The sequence below is a fragment of the Anticarsia gemmatalis genome, chromosome 23 (assembly GCF_050436995.1).
Source record: "Anticarsia gemmatalis isolate Benzon Research Colony breed Stoneville strain chromosome 23, ilAntGemm2 primary, whole genome shotgun sequence".
Classification (NCBI taxonomy): domain Eukaryota; kingdom Metazoa; phylum Arthropoda; class Insecta; order Lepidoptera; family Erebidae; genus Anticarsia; species Anticarsia gemmatalis.
In genome coordinates this window covers 231,408-250,326 of record NC_134767.1, presented here as the reverse complement: position 1 = coordinate 250,326, position 18,919 = coordinate 231,408, and the positions used below count along the sequence as shown (strand labels likewise).

The 18,919-nt window shown below is 34.6% G+C and overlaps 2 protein-coding genes across 5 annotated transcripts in view; one reads left to right on the top strand and one right to left on the bottom strand.

The window, feature by feature from the left end:
- LOC142983137 (doublesex- and mab-3-related transcription factor A2-like) overlaps positions 1 to 18,919 on the top strand; it is a 109,940-nt gene that overhangs the window by 51,219 nt on the left and 39,802 nt on the right. The window lies entirely within an intron of this gene.
- LOC142983121 (hydroxylysine kinase) lies at positions 6,715 to 17,921 on the bottom strand. 3 transcript variants are annotated; one of them, XM_076129961.1, is made up of 8 exons: positions 17,823 to 17,921; positions 15,494 to 15,570; positions 12,758 to 13,042; positions 12,176 to 12,375; positions 10,712 to 10,831; positions 10,143 to 10,258; positions 8,005 to 8,194; positions 6,715 to 7,537 (listed from the first exon to the last, which is right to left on the bottom strand). In XM_076129961.1, the coding sequence occupies exons 2-8, from the start codon at positions 15,519 to 15,521 to the stop codon at positions 7,334 to 7,336; spliced, it is 1,143 nt and encodes a 380-aa protein (XP_075986076.1). In that variant the 5' UTR covers positions 15,522 to 15,570; positions 17,823 to 17,921; the 3' UTR covers positions 6,715 to 7,333. The 3 variants fall into 3 exon arrangements, with proteins under 3 accessions (XP_075986076.1, XP_075986077.1, XP_075986078.1); XM_076129962.1 differs by lacking the exon at positions 17,823 to 17,921 and adding an exon at positions 17,652 to 17,796; XM_076129963.1 differs by lacking the exon at positions 15,494 to 15,570 and having other exon boundaries at positions 17,823 to 17,906.

Sequence of the window (18,919 nt, the reverse complement as noted above, 5' to 3'; positions counted from 1 at the left end):
TCTGCTACTGAACTTGTGGAAAAATGTGTAATAGTAGAGAGTATTTTCCTATTAAGAAGTCGTTTTGTAGAGTATCTTGGTTTGAGTGAGCTTCTGAAATTGTCTTCGTCATTAAACTTTGAAAGCTTTTTTTGCTAGTAGTTTAAACAGTATTCTTTTGGTATTTTTCTAATGTAAGAAACATGAAGAACAAAGAATCAAACATACAACGTAGCAATGCTGCCAGCATTCTGGGAACGTTCCCGGTAGACAGCGATGCGAAGGAGTACTTCGACGCATATGGCACTCTTTCTTTTCCTTAAATTTTTTTTTTCGTTTTCGATTTTTTATATATAATAGTAATTTGTAAATATTCTTATGTAAATTATACACTTAAGAAAAATAAACATGAAGAAGTATGTCAAATAATCAATATTCAGTGTATAAACTAGATACTACCTTTTGGTGTTAAAGAGACTATTGATACTTAACTTTACGTTATACAATACTAGCAATTCTGCTAACCCCTTAGCTTATCTCAGATGCGTGAATAGTGTGGCTTAAAGTGATAATGGGTTGGATTTGAAACCACGGGCTCTCGATCGCAAGACTTCATTATCTTTAGCGTGTATTCACTTAAAAGTTAAGTAATTTAGAAAAGATTGCAATGTCAAAACTGAATGATTAATGAACGAGAGAGAAACGAACTCTGCAAAATATACTGTTATGAAATTATGACTAGATTTGAAATAGTATTCAAAATATTAAAAAGTCATTCAGAATAGTAATAAAATTTAGATGTGGTAGACCCAAACTGAAAAAGCGGGATAACGTGGCTTCCTACCTAACTAACCTACCTCAATGACAATTACATTAATCTATCCCTGGCTAGAAGAGCTAAATATTTTTTAGGATTTGATTGCAAGGAATATAGGATTGCCTATTGATTCGAGCAATAGTCTACAATTAGGGTGACGTTGATAAAACATATACCTTTTTAAGCTAACATATTTAATTTTAAGTTCTTTGCATGTCATATTTGGCATATAAAAGCTACTGAATGGATTTTCACGAAGTTTTTACAAAGGAGAGAAATGGATAATAATGAAGTGATTAATGAGATAAAGCAGCATTGTGCAAACATCGTTAGTACTGTGCAAACACGGAGGAACTCGATATGCTTAAGATGGTCAGTATCACCCATCCACAGAACAACCTCGGCAAGCGTAGCTTAACTATCGATCCGCGCGGCTGTTGCTAAATTAACCACGAACTCCTGGAGCTGGACTGAGACAGTCTGGTATAAAAGCTTTGTCCTACAATAATGTTTCAATGTCACCGACAGTTGAAGCGACATAGTTAGTGAAAGTTTATCTCAAGTTGCGACATTTACTATTATAATGTGTTCTTCACGAGTGTTATTCAAGACCGAATTGATGTGTGGTGACGTCATCGTGCTGTAGAAACCTTTTTGTTTCACTGATTAGTATAGGGTTATGTAATCATAGTAATCTTGTTAAGTTGATGCTTAGATCGAAAACTTGGGCATGGAGTCCCTAGAAAATATGATATAGGATGTGATTCGTACTTATGGTGGCCTGTTGATAAAAAACCAACTGCCTCTACCATTAGACCACCGTTAAAGTAGTTTTAAAACTGTTGTTTACAAAGTGTGGTCCAAGTTTTGTTGCTTTGCTTGTTTCGAGAAAACGGGTGATTTTTCGCCTGTCGAATTCTGACCCACCGTTCTGTAAGACTGATGGAAAGTGATCAAGTGTACCTGGGTATTGTGTGTATTGTGCGTACAATAGGATATAAAAAAAAGCTCCTGCACAGTTGGCTGTTTTGTTTAAATAGCAGCTAGAAAGACATTTAATTCAGCTACAAATACTGCTGACTGCAATATATCTGTTGTTTGTATGTTTGTAAACGTTCCCGCGACTGCAACGTTATATTTCTTAAAGAATTAATACTTTAGTAATGTTAGTAGTATAGTTTAACGGTAACATTTACGCACTTCAAATCCCCCATCGACCTCAGGCTCTTTCGTCTGCCAAAACTGCGGTCGCGGCTGTCACTCCCGCATAGGCCTTTTAAGCATCGAACGGAGATGTTCCCTTATTACAAATATTCCTCTATCTGACGCCACCTGAAACATCTACAATAGATGGACACAGACCAATGATGATGGTTTGTTTGTAAACGTTTCCGTGACTGCAACACAATATTCTTGTCGTTTTTCTTAAGGGATGTCTTGTAACGGTAAGCTGCAGCTGCGCACGCGACACATGCTCGCAGATGCGTGGGCGGTGATCGAGACAAGAACTTATTTATTTGATCACAGAAAGGAGCTGCTATATCAAGTCACCTGACTCGTGTGTGGATAAAATAGCGTAGATAAAACAGAGACTATGACAAACTGAGCTGAATGAAAAACGACATGGTCGGTAAACATTTCCTAGATGGGTGACCACATAGTGGAATTTTAACTGAGCGTCTCCGTATTTTGGAGGGCACGCAGAAAGTCGGTTCCGTTTGCGACACTTGCTTTTTTTATATCTTTGTTGTCATTTATTTGGGTTTCAAAAGATACCCGTAAAATGTTATCCCTTATCTAAGTAACAATTATAAACTAGTCAATCAGTCGACTGACATTTTACATTCCTTCATATGAAAATAATAGTTGTGGGGATGTCTTTGCCCAGCATTGGGACGATTATAAGCTCTTAATAATCCTAGCAATAGTTTTGATTCCTTTTACGTGAAATGACGAAACTCGGACGTATTTCTACCTACGTCTTCGGGTATAACAGGTGTGACGTTGTGCTTGCATCATAAGAATAAATACGTCACAGGAAACCACCAATAAGGATGGTTTTTTCAACAAAGGTGCGCGTAGTCACGGGGAAAACCACTGCATCCTTAAGGATTACCTACACCATTTAGTCTCTATGCGGTATTGTTGCATTGCTATCTCGCATATCCGTGGTAGAAAAGCCACCCATCCGCCGTTTTCAATAACCTATCCACTGTTTACTGAGTAAGGACAACCGTAATTTAAAAGAGTTAAACAAGAAGAGAGCCTTATTTACAGGGTTCGTGAGTGGAAGTAGGTCCACAAAATTCAGAATTTAGTTAATCTAAGCTTTTGCAGCCGACTGCAGCCTATTTAATACAGCTCACTACTTTATTTTGAGAAAGCGCAGAATTATTTATTATAGTCTAGATAAATCGTGTCAAGGCTAAGCCATTAAGTTGTAGGACACTAATTTATCGTTACCTTGTTTACCATAACCCATTAACGAAAAAAATACCTGCCAAACCAATTAATGTAAGATCATCTAAGATAGCTATCTATCTGTAATCTTTGAGAGAATATAAAAATGGTGTTAGCTGTGCTGATCGAAGCTTCAGAAAAAGAAATAATAAGTACTATTGCATAATAAAATTACTTTTAGTTTAATAGTCAATATAAGGTTTTTTTGTTAAAGCATTCCATTGCATAATTTGCTATAATATTTTGGCAGTAGCTACGTAAAGTTAAACAAATACTTGAAGACTGCACTTAACTAACTTTCACTCAATATTTATCGTAACACTGGTTGTCGCCCGCGGCGCCACTCGTACACTTACGGACATAAATCATGTGTATTATTGTGTATAGAATAATAGAGATATTTCAAAACACGGGTAATTCCAGTGTGTCACTAGTGACTACCTAACAATGTCATGGTCTAGTTTTAAGTGAATATATTTTTGGACTAAAACTGTTGCCGAGTTCGGAAGTAGCTTACATTTTTTCCGGAATTATAACATTGCATTAAAAGCACAGACAATAAACTGCATGCAAACGTACTTATATGTATATCTTATACTTATTATTTATCTATCATAGAATTAGGTGACGACATGGGTCAAGCTGTTTTAAAACTTGTCCTAAGCCAAATTACAAGTGATTAGAGTGGCATTTAGCAACGAAAGATAAGAGTTAATTTCTCAACGAAAGCCAGTGACTGTACCTACTTACAACAATTATTACATGATGTTCATAATAATTTCAATTTTTTTTTAACCTCACTATCGCACTGCTCAACAAGGAACTGCTCCCGAACGAGAAAGAGCGACTTGAGTCCACCATACTGACCAAGTGCGGATGGGGCAAAATTTTAAATTAACATTTTTTTTAAATATTAATAATTAATAAAAAAATGTTTTCATTTAGTTATCGAAATTATAACAGTCTTACTCTATTTTCGAATTCACGTGAAAAAGTTTTATTTTACATACGCTTTTAGACGATTGTTCGATAAATTAACAAAAGAGCTCAATAATTAAGAATGTTATCACCCAGTGAGTATTTAAAGCAATGACTTTTTCACCATATATGTGTGTATTTACTACAGTTCTTGATATAAAAGAGATTATTGCATATTGCATTATACTTTCGAATGCATTCAGTATCAATGTACAGCTTTAATCTCAAGGTTTCAAAATTAAAATCACAGTTAAAAGAATGTTTGACTGAGCACATCTGGAACGATTTTACTCAAAATCCCTAAAGAGCAACATAGATATTGTATGTTATTTTTAGTTCATTCATCTTAATTCTATATTAATTAAAATTGCTTAAGTATATCCAAAGCATCTGTGTCTAAGTTTTTAAGTGAAATATAGAAACCGTTTCCAACCTGCCTTAAAATTTACAAGTTTTTCCTGGACTGTTACATACTTAATTTGACTATGTTGACCTACGTCTAGTAGGTCAACATAGTCAAATTAAGTAAAGTACCTAAAATTTAAATAAATAAATAGATACTTAGGCTCAAATAGGAGAATATAATATTTTACTATCTCTGATTTAAGTGAAAGGTTTCTAATTCTGTGGTATTCGAAAAGCTTGTCTTTAGAATTCCGTGTGTCACGGTGACAGCTACTGACAAATTACTCGTCAAGTGAAGTCAAGTTGAATGTCCGCGCCGCTGAGTTGACAACATCACTAGTCACTAGTGATGGGACTGATGTCGGTAATTAAGCGCAAGTTATTAAATTAAGTATGGAACTTAAAGAACCAAATTTTTGATAATTTGCTCAAATGAAATTGGTAGGTGCAGAAGCAATTGACTGCGTTTAATAAAAAATAAGTCCCAAAGTTTGACTGCCTCCGTGGTGCAGTGGTGGGTTCGATTCCCACACGGAACAATTGTTTGTGTGATCCACAAATAATTGTTTCGAGTCTGATTGTACTTTGTGTCCGTTGTTTGCATGTTTGTAAAAATCCCCGCGACACAAGAGAAATTTTTAGTGCGGGAGTTGATTTGTAAAAAATAAAAATGTCTAGTGCATTATGGAGAACACTTAAGTAATACCAACAACGCATACTAAACACAAATATGTCAATAACACAAATACCTGTTTGGTCTGGGAATCGAACTCATAACAAATCGTCTAATAATATCGTTAAAACTTTCCTAGCAGTTACAATTTATTCTCAAAGCGTAATACAAAAACGCTTCTCACAAAACTATCGATAAATCCCAACACTAACAACTCCGCGGCGGTACCTTTGATCTACACAAGGTAGTGATGTGACAGTATCGGCCATCTTAATCCGCGCCTCGAAGAATATCATTTAAATAACATTAGATTAATCCATCGCCACACTGACAGGTTTTAAATTGAAATGCAACTTGCAGCTGATTGAATAAACAACATTACATAGATTGAAAAACTTATTACCCTCCTTAGCATTAGCAAGTCGAGTAAAAATGATGCAAGATTTTTACCTCAATGATTTTTATTCATTCTAATTTGCATGTGTTGGCTAAATGCTTTTACATTTTGATAACCAAATGAAATACTTTTATAAAAGGGAAGCACTTGGATGGATAGCACAAGCCTCGCTAATATTTTCAACGGAACGGGGAAAAGTCTTTTCGCATTATAGTAAGTATGAACTTGTAATTAAATCTCTTTGGCTTCAACAATCACAAATGAGTACACGATTCATTAAGTTTCTTTCAGTGAGCTCGTGAGGTAGCCAAATATCGAGCTTTTTTGTGTAGAGAAAAGATTTTATTACAAGTTCATACATACTATAATGCGAAAAGACTTTTCCCCGATCTAATATAAATAATACATAAACAAGTAAAATTTAACCTATTAATGTCCCACTGCTGGGCAAGGGTTTCTCCCGTGATGTGAGAGGCGTTAGGAATTGAGTCCATCACGCTGGCCAAGTGCGGGTTGGGGAAATAATAAATATAAAAAAAGTAAACGGCAAATAAACGCATTGTATTGCCGTGTGACGTAGTTTTGCGATGCAACAATGAACGCAGTCTTGCGGCTTTTCCCTTATCTTGTTTACCTTGTGTGAAGAATAAGACGCCGCGTCGTGAACTGTAGCGAAATGTATTTTACCGGTACACAACAGCCGTGTGGATGGGTGGCCATATCAAACATTCTAAGTTCTTCCGTGTTTGGGAAGGCACCTTAAATTATGGTTCTATGCTGTCATTTACAAAGATTCTTGACAGTTGTTAACAGTAGTCAGAAGCTTGAAAGTCTGTCAACCAGTCTTACCGAAGGGTATAGTGTTATAATCCAGGTAACTGAGTAGCGGAGGTCCGATAGGCAGTCGCTCCATGTAAAAGCTACATCAGGTGAGACTGAAAGCCGACTCCAATATAGTTGGAAGAAAGGCTAGACTGATTATTTATGACAAAAATACAATTCAAGTTGTTATAAACAGTCTTTATTTATTACTACGCTTCTTAATATTACAATATATTTAACAGCTAAACAATATCACTACGAATACTGAACAGAATATCTTGATTAAATTTCAATATATTTACATAAATATTTTAAACGAAAATTTAAAAAAAACGATAAATAATATAATCTTACTTAAAAGATGACATAATTTATGAATAAAGCAAAAAAAATATATACATTGTAGAACAATTTATACGATAATACCAAAGTTTTTGAAATTCAAATATAGATGGCGCTAAATCCCATATTATATATTCATTAGATGTTATTTAGTATAGTCTTTATAATAGTAGATGTCAGATGTACAAAGTCCCGAGCTGGCATTAATCTATACGGTAAACTTAAAACTATATCAGTAAGATGGGTTATTTACGCGTTGAAATTGCGTTTATCAGCACACATCTTTACAACTGAACAACCAGCTGTCACGTTGAAGGGCTTACTTATGAAGTCGGCTCTCTAAAAAACATCGCTGCCAGACCCAGAATCTTTAGAACTTAACTACTTTGGTATTAGTATAAAATTCTATCATAACCATAAAGTGGATAAAAAAATGCAATTATTTAATATAGGTCAATATTTAACTCCTAGTCAAATACTCGTTGGCGATCTCCTTCCACGCGCAAGGGTCTCCGTCCTCGGAGGGCTTGGTCTTGCGGATCTTCTTGAGCAGCTCCCAGCCGTGGGCCCTCTCGGTCGAAGACACGTACGTGTTGGACGGGTCCAGCTCTCGTGTGTACGCGCCTAATACCAGGCTCTGGACTAGACGGGCTGAGATGAGCGTCTGAAAAGAGATAAGAGATTTTTGTGTTAACTTAAGTTTGATTCCCTTTTTTATATGAGACTAAACGGATGAATTAAATTTGTTTATTGTATTGAATCTGTAGTTAATTTTAACGGAACTGTAGTGGGATTTTCTAATAAACTTCATACAAACTCTCATTACCTATACAGTGTTTCGTATTTTTCCGTCATATACAGTTTCATAATTTATACAGCGACATTTATAAAGCTTAAACGTCAGTTATCACTACCGTAAAATTACTTTGGGAAAATTTAGGGTTAATTTGGTTATAGAAATAAATAAATAGCTCCTAAAAAAAACTAGCGACTAATTCAGGTTTCCAGTTCTTTGCACTACTATCGCAATAAATAAAATTGTAGCATCTTAAATAGTGTAATTGACCTTAAACATGCCCATTTCCATTTCAAAATAACCCCATTTCAGTAAGAAATTATCTAAAGCAGTACCTTAAGTAGCCTGTACTCGTCGTCAGGCAGTCTCCTGTTGACGGTGTACCCGGCGAGCACGAAGCCCCCGGAGCGAGGGTCTCCCGACGTGATGATGGCGTACGTCATGGCGATGGCCAGCTCGAACACGTAGTATGACGCTTGAATGTCGCCGAAGTCTATGATACCGGTGATGCGGTAGTCCGTGTTACTGTAGAGATACAATGTTATATTTTTAGAGTGTAAATTCATAGTATTATTTAAATATAGATAGACTGAGAAATATTTATAAGTTTCCATAATATTAGGTCGGGGAAAAGGTCTTTTCGCATTATAGTATGTATGAACCTGTAATAAAATCTTTTCTCTACCCAAAAAAGCTCGATATTTGGGTACCTCACGAGCTCACTGAAAGAATAAGAAACGTGTACTCATTTGTGATTCTTAAAGCCAAAGAGATTTTATTACAAGTTCATAAATACTATAATGCGAAAACACTTTTTCACCGACCTAATATTTTCTTTGGTTGCTGCAGAAATTAATATTATTATTTAAATATAGGTAGACTGATAATATTCAAAAGCTTACATAATATTAATTAGGTTATAGGCTTGTTTGACAGTTTAGCCATTTTCAGCCAAAGTTACACCGTTTGCAGACGAGCAAGCTGGTATACTAACCCAATAAAACTAAATTTTCAGAAAATCAGCTATTGTTAATCAAAGTTCTTTGGTTTAATTTGTAAGCCTAGTTCAGTTACAACAATAGAGAGTGGATTAGATGAATTAAGTTTATTGTTTATTTGAATACCCTCGTTAAATGTTAGTCCATTATATTGTCAGACATTTTCCCGTGTATTTTACATAGTTATTGCTGAAGGGTGATAAGATCTTGTTGAAGAAACCTCAGTTTAAAGCTTGTTTTTGACTCTGTGTTGGAAGTTTGTTAACAACAAAATTAAGTTTATATCCACAGACAGACACTAGATACTGTATTTATATTATCATGAATTTGTTTTTGAGCTCCATCGTGTGACGCAAACAATGTCTGTAGATAAGTAAATAAACAGATATTTTACCCACATTTTTCAGAATTCCTCAATACCGCACACAGAAGTAAGCCAAGTTATCACTTTTAAAAAAGAAAGTTATATTTACAAATATTTTGTATTTATACTTGGCTTACCTCAAAAGAACTCCGCTTAGAATTTTTGTGCATACCTTCAAAACTGTAGAATCCACCCGCCTATTTTAAAACACGCATTAGTGATACTGAAACTTAAAGCGACATCTGTTGTCGAGTAGAAATACTTCTGTGTAACGACATCTATTGTGGAATAGTGTAACTAAAGTTTAAGTGACATCTGTTGATAACTTTTGGAACTAAATATTTTAACACGGAAACCAAATAGTTTAAACACTTTAATTGTACTCATAAATATTTTTGTGCAGATTTTAAAGTAAATAAATGTATTTCTTTTACGAAATTGACTTATATGTTCTCTAGAGTTTATGTTATCACAGTTTCACAATCTCGATAAGATAGATGTTGTCTGTGTTCATTATCTGAGAACTAACTTGTTTTACGCAAACAAACGTCGTGACATGATTATATTTAGCGTTAACAATGCACTTTGAGAACAGTTTATTTTACTACAGAAATGAGTCAACTTAGAACAACAAACATTTAAATTAGAACTATGTTGTATGCTTTATTATCTGTACTACTTAGTTACAGTTTTAATCTCACGCATAGAATTTTAATAATAAGACGAACATACGATAAAAATCTAGACTAACATTAACTTTATATTTTGGAATATTTTTTAGAATCAAAATTCCGTTATCAAATCCAGCTATTATACTATAGTCCAACAACTCAGTAGAGAGCCTTGTATGCAAGGTTCGCGGCTGAGACTCTTTACTAAGTTGTCAGACTATATTTTGTGAATAATTTTCGCTATAAGGTGTAGATTTTGATTACCTAAAGACTGTCATAACCGAATGGAAATCTTTCACATAAAGGTTTGAGTTCAAATAATATAATTTAAATACTAACAAACTTTAACCCCCGGTTTCGCGTCTGCGTTTTTTTATATGAGTTTAAACGCTATTGAATAGATATACTACCGTTAAATGTAAGCAAGTCATCAGTCCTACCTGCCGCCGGGCTTGAGTCCCACAAGGACGTTCATCTCGTTGATGTCTCCGTGGATGACGCCCTTCTCCAGCTCGTCCAGGCGAGGCACTACTGCGTACTTGAACTCTTCGATCACCTATGTAAAACACACGTTAGTAAATATTAGGTTCAAGTTCATACATACTATAATATGAAAAGATTTTTTCCCCGACCTGATAGATCACGTTTTCACGAGGTTTTGACATCTGATTAATGCTTACATAACTCGGTAATCAAACTCATAAAAATGTATAGGTTTTTTTAGTTACATTCTGCGCCACATAATTTCTCATTAACAAGCAACTATAGCAAACATTGTGAAAAGGTATTAGGCCTATAAGATGTATAGTACAATATTCTATTATTATATAAAATACTCTATTTTAAGTAGGTATCAAAATTCAAAATATCATTTATTTCGCAAACTTCGTACAATATATTTGAAATAGTCATTATTTTTTTCTATGGTTCTAATATACAAGTCTTGACCAGCAATAAACCAGTCTCACTAAAAAAAAATATGAGTAAACCTTCACGGTTGTTCACTCACCTCTTCCACGAGGTCGAGTCTCTCCTGGTCCTTGATGACAGACTTGAACTTGTCCAACAGAGGCACCTTCGTCAGCATCCACATGTGCTCACGACTCGCCAGCCCGGAGTGGTTGAAGTTCTACACCAATAAGAATAGAGACACATTATTAAAATGCAAAACTTAGTAGCGTTAAATAATAAATTTTCAGTAGTCAGTTTGTACGCATTATCAAGATATCTTTTGGCTGATTTCGGAAACGCTTATGTTATTTTTTAGGAACACATGAAACCTATCTGTCACTTGTGAGGCGAATTACATCATTTATATATTTACATTATTACATCATATTTTATTTTAACTGCAATGACTAAAATTTGTAGGAGACCCTACATTGTATTCTTGCATAGCATGACTTTCATATATTTTCGTAATCCTTAAAGTTAGGTATAAACTAAAAAAATGTAAAAAACGTATCATTTGCTGACGGTACTTTTACGCTAAACTTTTAATAGCTTAAAAGACAACATCAAATCGGGGTACTCCGGGACGGGGGCCTCGGGTGCTCGGGGACTAACCCAATTTGTAATATTTGTGATGGATTAGCAAGAGATCCCAGATTCGATTAGAGTAATAACCAATTTATTCTATCAGATTTTTCACTTTGTAGTGAACTAAATATAGAATATCATACAGTTTTAACTATACGCCACTAACAATATGATACGAAATTGAAAATTGATCATTAAAGTTAACTATGTGACAGTGAAGCGGACAGTGTCAGTCGTGACATTAATACCGTAGCACATGTCATACACAATAGGCACCGAGTAGTCCAAGGTTCCAATCATTGTGTTATTACCTTGTACCTACTGTACTCACTGTACTGGCTGTGAAACACTCGCCTCAATAAGTATATTATATAAGCTGTTTGAATAGTGAGGTAGTCTCATTGTTATATGATTATAGGTAATGGTCATTTGAATTCTGATTTTTCAATTTGAATTTTATTACCTTAATATGCTTGACATTTCGGTTAAAATCGCAAACCACATAGATACTACATAATATTCCTAGAGCATGTAAAGCCTTCTTATGTCCATCCTGTCAAAATACAGAGAGCATGTAAAACCTTCGTTCTCTTTAAAATACTTCTTATCCCGTCACATCGAGACATACTAAATGCTGCTAAAATCAACTCTTACTCAGGTGGCTAATTTCAAACTGACCACCGTAATCCAATGTTTAATTTAATATTTTTTTTTATTTATTTAAAAGTACCTTAAAACGAAATACATATTAAACTCGCCAAACATATGTTCAAATCGACAACTCCCGCACAAACAACCGCTCTTGCGTGGCGAGGATTTTTACAAACATACAAGCAACACGGACACGAATTACAAAAAGAGCCGAAACAACTATTTGTGTGGAAATCGAACCTCCCGACGCAATGCTACGACGGACAAAGGCAGAATACCTCACCTGCAACTTAGTATCGATATTAGCAGCGAACTCCCCGAGCTGGTAGAGCAGCGCCTCGCTCTTGGGCACGTCCTGCAGCAGGTCGCCGGGCACGTAGTTGAGGAGCCGCACCGCGTGCTGCCGCCCGTCGATCGTCTCAATCGAGTACAGGTGCCCGTACACGTTGCGGATCGGCTTTGGACAGGTGACTGAACGAGCAGCTAGAAAATGACATGGTACACATTTAATCTATCTATCTATAGACCAAGTAATTGAATTAGTTCCTAAACTAATGAGACTTCTGCTGCAAATCACGCGACCTTCGTAATGTCTCTTCGTAATCTACCCTGTGTAAATAAACACGGCTGATGTACATTTAAATAGTTCTGGACGAAATCTCCCTGCTTTGGCCAGCTCACGCGTTCTTTTAACGGTTTTCTAAATGGTGAAAGATCCACTTTGGCTCCTATGTTCTTCATATTTATAAACTTTTGTTTGGCAGTACGTCAGGTGACGTGGTACAAGTACGTAGGTAACGTCTTTAAAAATTCTTATTCTATCTAACAAACCCTGCAACGAACACTAGAAAAGCAAAATACTAACCCAAAAAGTTCATAATCTCATTCTGCGCCTCAACCACAGCAACATCCTTCGAGTCAATAGAGTTCATGATCTTCAGAACATATCCATGTTCACTCGGAGTAGTGATCAATGGGTTCTTCACGTTAGGGTCTTCGACAATCTTGAAGTTCTTGTCGTCGTAGCCGTTCAGTTCGATCAGCTCTAGGGCGGATATGCCGTAGAGCCTCTCGGCCAGGAGCTTGACTCCCTCATGGTCGATGATGGGGCGGACGACGGTGCCAGGCTGCAGATCATCTGGCATGATCTCTGCAGGTGGAAGGTATGGTGTAGGGAACTGTATATACAGATGTATAGATAGACGTTGTAACAGTGTGCACGCAGGCTCCTTATTTGACTTGCTTTTAGAAGCAGGTTTTGTAAGAATTTAATTTTTGAATGGGTTTTGTTTTGATGATAGTGATTTCCAGATGCTCTAAGCCGGATTTTATAAGTGACATGAATATACTTACTTACGGTCATGTTGGGAGAGAATAACTCGTATTTTTTATTGGATCCTCACGTTCTAGCTCGGTGGTGAACTTCTATGACTTTTGGGGGCGATGTGGGTAATGGTTGTGTGAATTCGGATGTTTAACTTGTACCATTATTAATGTAACCGGTGTGTTGTTCCGTAAAAGACAAGTAAAATAAGGGTTTTATGGTTACTAACTTGTGAAAAATTTGTAAAATGATATCTTAAAAACAACTGTCAAAAGTCTATCAATATCATCTGGTTCATTTAAATAAACATTAAAAGCAGTCAGTTACGTTGGAATTAAGATTGTTTAATATTCAAGATAGAGTCCGTAAAGTTAATGCTGTCCTTTTCTATTAATATTGAATGGAAGGGACTGCATAAGTTCTAGACAGTAGGTACATATCTTGAAAATTGAGAATATTGTCTGTTCAGCAAGAGTTGATAGATCGTTTAATCCATTTCTTTTTAAATATTTTTTGTAATGAATCGTCATGCTAGTGTGTTACCGAGCATGACATTATTTATGTGTCCCGATTGACATGTATTAGCATTTTTGTAACTATAATACAAACATAGTTCTAAAAATACTCATAAGCCTTTACTAGTTAATCTTTGTAGGTACAATAAAAAAAATGTTTTATCAACTCAAACTGAACAGATTCAAAAATAGTTAAACACAAACATAAATAGCTAGGTTCTAAAACTAAAACTGTTGTTACACACAACTAGTACTACATCCTCCTTCACAAAGCGATAGTAACAAATAGCTTAACTTTAGTCGTTTGAATAATGATAACACCTTGGCTTCGCGAAAACCGGCTTTTTCATATCTTTGAAACCGTACATTTTTTGTGATAGATTCTTTTGTTCAGAAGCATAAGTACTGCTTTAGTTTTTATACGGTTTAAAACGATGTAGAAAAACCTTGTCTTCGACAGGCCCGTGGGTACTGCTTAAAATTATGACACACGAAACAAATAGATTTGCTAGTAACTAAGACTAATTTTAAAGGTAAAAAGAAAGGAGATCAACACCAAAAAAGCTGAAATTGTAAGAATTACATAAAAGTATTAGACGTTAAGATTTAGATTTATTATTTATTAAGATTAAGTCACAAAACAATACTTACAAATTCTATTTAATTAAAAAGAAAGTTGCAACTAATACACCATAATACCATAACAAAATCCGTCATTTTTAACAGAAAATTTTCAAATTATTTGATTTGTGTAAATAAGTATTACGGTGTAAACGACGCAATGATTATCTAATTTCTAAAAAAAAATAGTTAACACATAAGCATACAGACTAAACTAAGTCTAATACTACAAAGATTATCCATTATTCCAAAAGCCAATCACCAAGAGAAATCCATCGCCGAGCCTGATGCGTCATGACAGCCTTAGTCTGACGTGTCATTTCAGAAAATGAAAATGAGCATGTCATTTCATGCCAGGAATTATGTCATATATTCCTGGCGTTCCCGAGTCTGACCTGTCATGTCAAGGAACATTTTCCATAGAAGTGAGAATGATAGCCAAAGTGATTGAAATCCCATCGATCCCTTGATGTAAGCGTTGATGACTTCCCATATTGATTAACGCAGACGACAAATGTCGATTCAAATAAGCCTTTTACACAATTCGTCGATATAAAGCTTTTTAATATCAACATTATGCGTTCTTGCGCAAATAATATGAGAAGGCCCTTGTCGAAATGTGCGAACCCATACCAGAAATGAAGATAGATACGAAAATTTGGAAACCCTTAACCCGGTGTAAGCACATTTTTGAAGCTTCCTTCGTATTTGAAGTGTCCAACATCTAACAACTTAACAGCACAGATATAAATAATTGTGGTACTCATTTTCGTACAATATAACTCAAAAATGAGGAATAAGGGTATAATAAAATTCTCAAAAAAGAAAAATTATATCTTAAAAATAAATCTAAGCTGTCTATCTAATCTAAATTTGTGAAGCTTTACTCGACGGAGCAAATTTATATCACCTCTCGGTCGAGTAAGCATCCTGTCTAGATCGAGCAATCATCTTGACAGGATCGAGCATTCATTCTGTCTCTATCGAGGAAACATCCGGACTCGCTTGAACATAATTTTATGTAGGTAACTACATGTGAAAAAAATGAAAATTCAGAATTCAGTTTATATTTGTGCTGTTAAGATTCTACAGAACATAAACGAAGGTTTAGCGTGAAGCGATCCCTTGAGCCCTAACTCACCGACGAGACGGGTGGCGTATTGCGACATCTTGCCGGGTTATTGTCTTCTTCTTGTCAATACGAAACTTCTCCAGGAACTAGAAATTATAAGACATTGTTTATACATGCTCATGCCAAATGCAATCAGATACTACATAAAAACCTGAAAACATATAATTAAAATGAAAGTTACACTGACATCTGGCTTCTGAAAGGTTCGTCAAATCATTGTTCGACTAAAGAACATTGTGAAATCAAATAAGTATTATAATATTCTTAACTGTCAAAATGTATAACTTTGTGTAGATAAAGGTTTTTAAACTAAAGCGGCTTTTACACATAATAAGTACTTGCACATAACGTGCAAATCAAAGTGATAAACCTTTTCTCTCTAAAATTATACTAACAGTGGTTTGACAGCTCGCCAACTGATTATAACGTTCATCAACGTTTCAGAAACTGGATTACTTTGAACTAAAGTTATTTATATTAAGGCTCGGTTCAGATACTTAACAAAAGCAATTTAATTGTTTATACATAAACCTCTACGTGAAAAGAATAAACGCTTTAAGTTTTAAAGCATCCTATGTACCTATGTCTTATTCTAAAAAACACACAAATCTATGTTCAGAAATTTTCACTTCAAGGAACAGAAAAAATCCACAGCACACGTTCTGAAAAACTTTTGCGTGTACATATAGTTTAAGTAGTATAGAATAAATGTACGTCATATGTGTTTCCAGCTTCTAAGTAGGCATTATAATCTATTCAGTACCTGAACCGAGCCTCAGGCATTTTCATGGATCATGTTAAACTAACTACAATACAATGTATCTCTAAATGTATAGAAATAAAACAATACACATCGGTTCCATACAAACTACAATAACTTAGTATCTATTATAAACATGTTGTTTACGTGGCTAAAACATGGAGTCGTCATAGGTTGAACAGAATTGAGCATTAAAGAACACGTAATTTATTCTAATAATTCTAAAGATACAACAGTCTGTAAATAGAGGCACCTGAGATACTTTGGCTTTTGTAAATTAATAAGTCAAAAATATATTTCTAAGATCCACCTACAAGGTGGATACAGACCTTTCTCCGGCCCGGATATCCGTGACTAAAGATACCTCATACATCAGTAATCGTGCTTGAGGCGTTATAGCCAGTTGCGCTCACCGGTGCGGTCGGTAAACGATCAGTGGGTTAAGCAACCCTTGGCGCGGTCAATCTTTAGATGAGTGACCGCATAGTGGTATTTGAACTGAGCGTCTCCGTCCTTCGGAGGGCACGTAAATAGTCGGTCCCGGTTGTTGTCTACTAAGATACCAGTCGTTAAGCCATGTCAGAGGCCTTTCAGGCGGCTTGAACAATTTTGACACTAGGTTGACCACTAACCATACGACTGAATAGAATAGAACTAATTGTAACATAATGTAATATCCATAGATGCATTGTTACGTCTCATAAATATCAGCATCACTTAATAATAAATGTCAATGAAGAATCATCTATAATTGACATTAGCTATTTTTATCGCGACACTAGCGCCGCCACGGCGTGCGGCCGCGTGCGCGAACTACAATCATGTGATTGTTACGCGCCGGCCGGAAAATTTTCACTAAAACTGTTTTTCTGATAGTTTTAGTTATTTTTAAAGTTAAGTATATTGTATTAGTATAAGATATTATTGATATTTGTTATGTAAGTTCAATATCTTAACAAATTGTTTAAATAATCCATGTAAAATATAATAAATACTTAGTACTTAATTTATTAAAAACTTAAATTAGATGCTAAAATTATTGTTTTAAAAAAATGTATTAATTAGATTCTATGTACAATCTATTCTGTTTCATCTAAGCTGTACTTAAGTTAAATAAAAACTTAATTGTGTAAAATACAAATAGGTAACGTCTGAAAATTACTTAATATCCCTTAGAATCGGAAATATTACGATATAAAAAACATATTTAACTATTATGTACTTATGATATAACGTTACAAAAATAGTTTATCTTATTATGTAACACTAATAAACTAATAAACCATTAAAATAACACAATAAGTATAACAAGTAACAATAACAATCAATATTCAACTACGATTTAATTACCATATTCTAAAAAAAATAAAATAGAAAAATCCATATTTTTCATTAAAAAAAACTCACCAAAAATCCACCGACAAAAATTAAAAAAAAACACAAATCACTATAATATTTTTTTCAAAAAAATATGAATTCTCAAAAACTTTTACAACAATTTTGTTTGAAATTCACTAATGTGTAATAATATTAAGAATGTTGTAAAATTCACTATTAAATAGAAATGTTGTTCGTTACCTCACACTAGTTAACAGTGTCGTGTACAGTTGACAACTGAGTAGCACTCGGTTCAGTGAGTACAGTGAACATTATCTAGTCGTGTTATCTCATATCGAGATAGCAAGTGATGTGCTCGGATGTTTAGTGAAGATGATTCTTGAATTGTTTTTGTTAGGGATGCTGTGTTTTTTTTTCATTTTTCTCAAGTTGATAAAAATAACAAACTAAAATATATTTTTTAAATTCGCTTAGGTCATAAGTAATAAGTAATAAAGTCGTAAGTAATATTTTTCAAAGCGTGTTAATTTTTGAAAATTTTTATAAATACATTTTATTGCATTATTTAATAATTTAAAAATAGTCACTACTATGACCTAATACTCCTTAGTATTAGGTCATAGTAGTGACTTCCAATTTCGTTTCAAATACTATAATACAATTACAATCACAACACTGATTTATTGCGTACAAAAATCGAACCGACGACACACGATGTACTAATTGAGAACTTATAACAAAACACTTGAAACTCTATACAAAATATTGTATGAAAGACTCAAATTAACTAACTATAATAAAAATAACCCGTAGCACTTACCGGTCAATAAATGATAAAAAGTAATTAAAAACAATTGCAGCTGAGCGTCTGCAGTCTTTGAATTGAGTAAAGTATTCGTTTAATGAAGTCCCGTCAAAGCCAAACACGTATGACTTTAGCTTGGCTATAAACTATAATCACAGAATGAATGGTATACCGACCACCTGGTGATCCGTTGTCATGGTAACCAGTTATCAACAAAGATAATTTGTTTAAACTAAACCTTAATGTGTTTGTTCAATTTGAACTTTGATTGACCCTCTCATTAATAATAATGTTGGTATTTATTTTAGATAGGTAATGCGGCAAATAGTAATTACTTAGATATATTAGCTAAATGTTCCTACAAGTAATACATTCCTTGAATCGGAGATCGACTCAAAAATTCAAATTGTAGTCATATGCTATGTAACTGCCAGCAAACTCTTATTTTGGACCAAATATGGCAATACTCTTTAAAATTTTACGACCTCCGCGGCGCAGTGATTAAGGAAGTCAGCCATCACTGCCACTGCTT

Excerpts from the sequence above, each read along its gene's own strand:
- LOC142983121 (XM_076129961.1), bottom strand. The coding sequence starts at position 15,521 with ATGTCGCAATACGCCACCCGTCTCGTCG. Across the intron at positions 12,376-12,757 it reads TGAGATTATGAACTTTTTGG|CTGCTCGTTCAGTCACCTGT; the intron begins GTTAGTATTTTG and ends GTCATTTTCTAG. Across the intron at positions 10,832-12,175 it reads ATATCGATACTAAGTTGCAG|AACTTCAACCACTCCGGGCT; the intron begins GTGAGGTATTCT and ends TTATTGGTGTAG.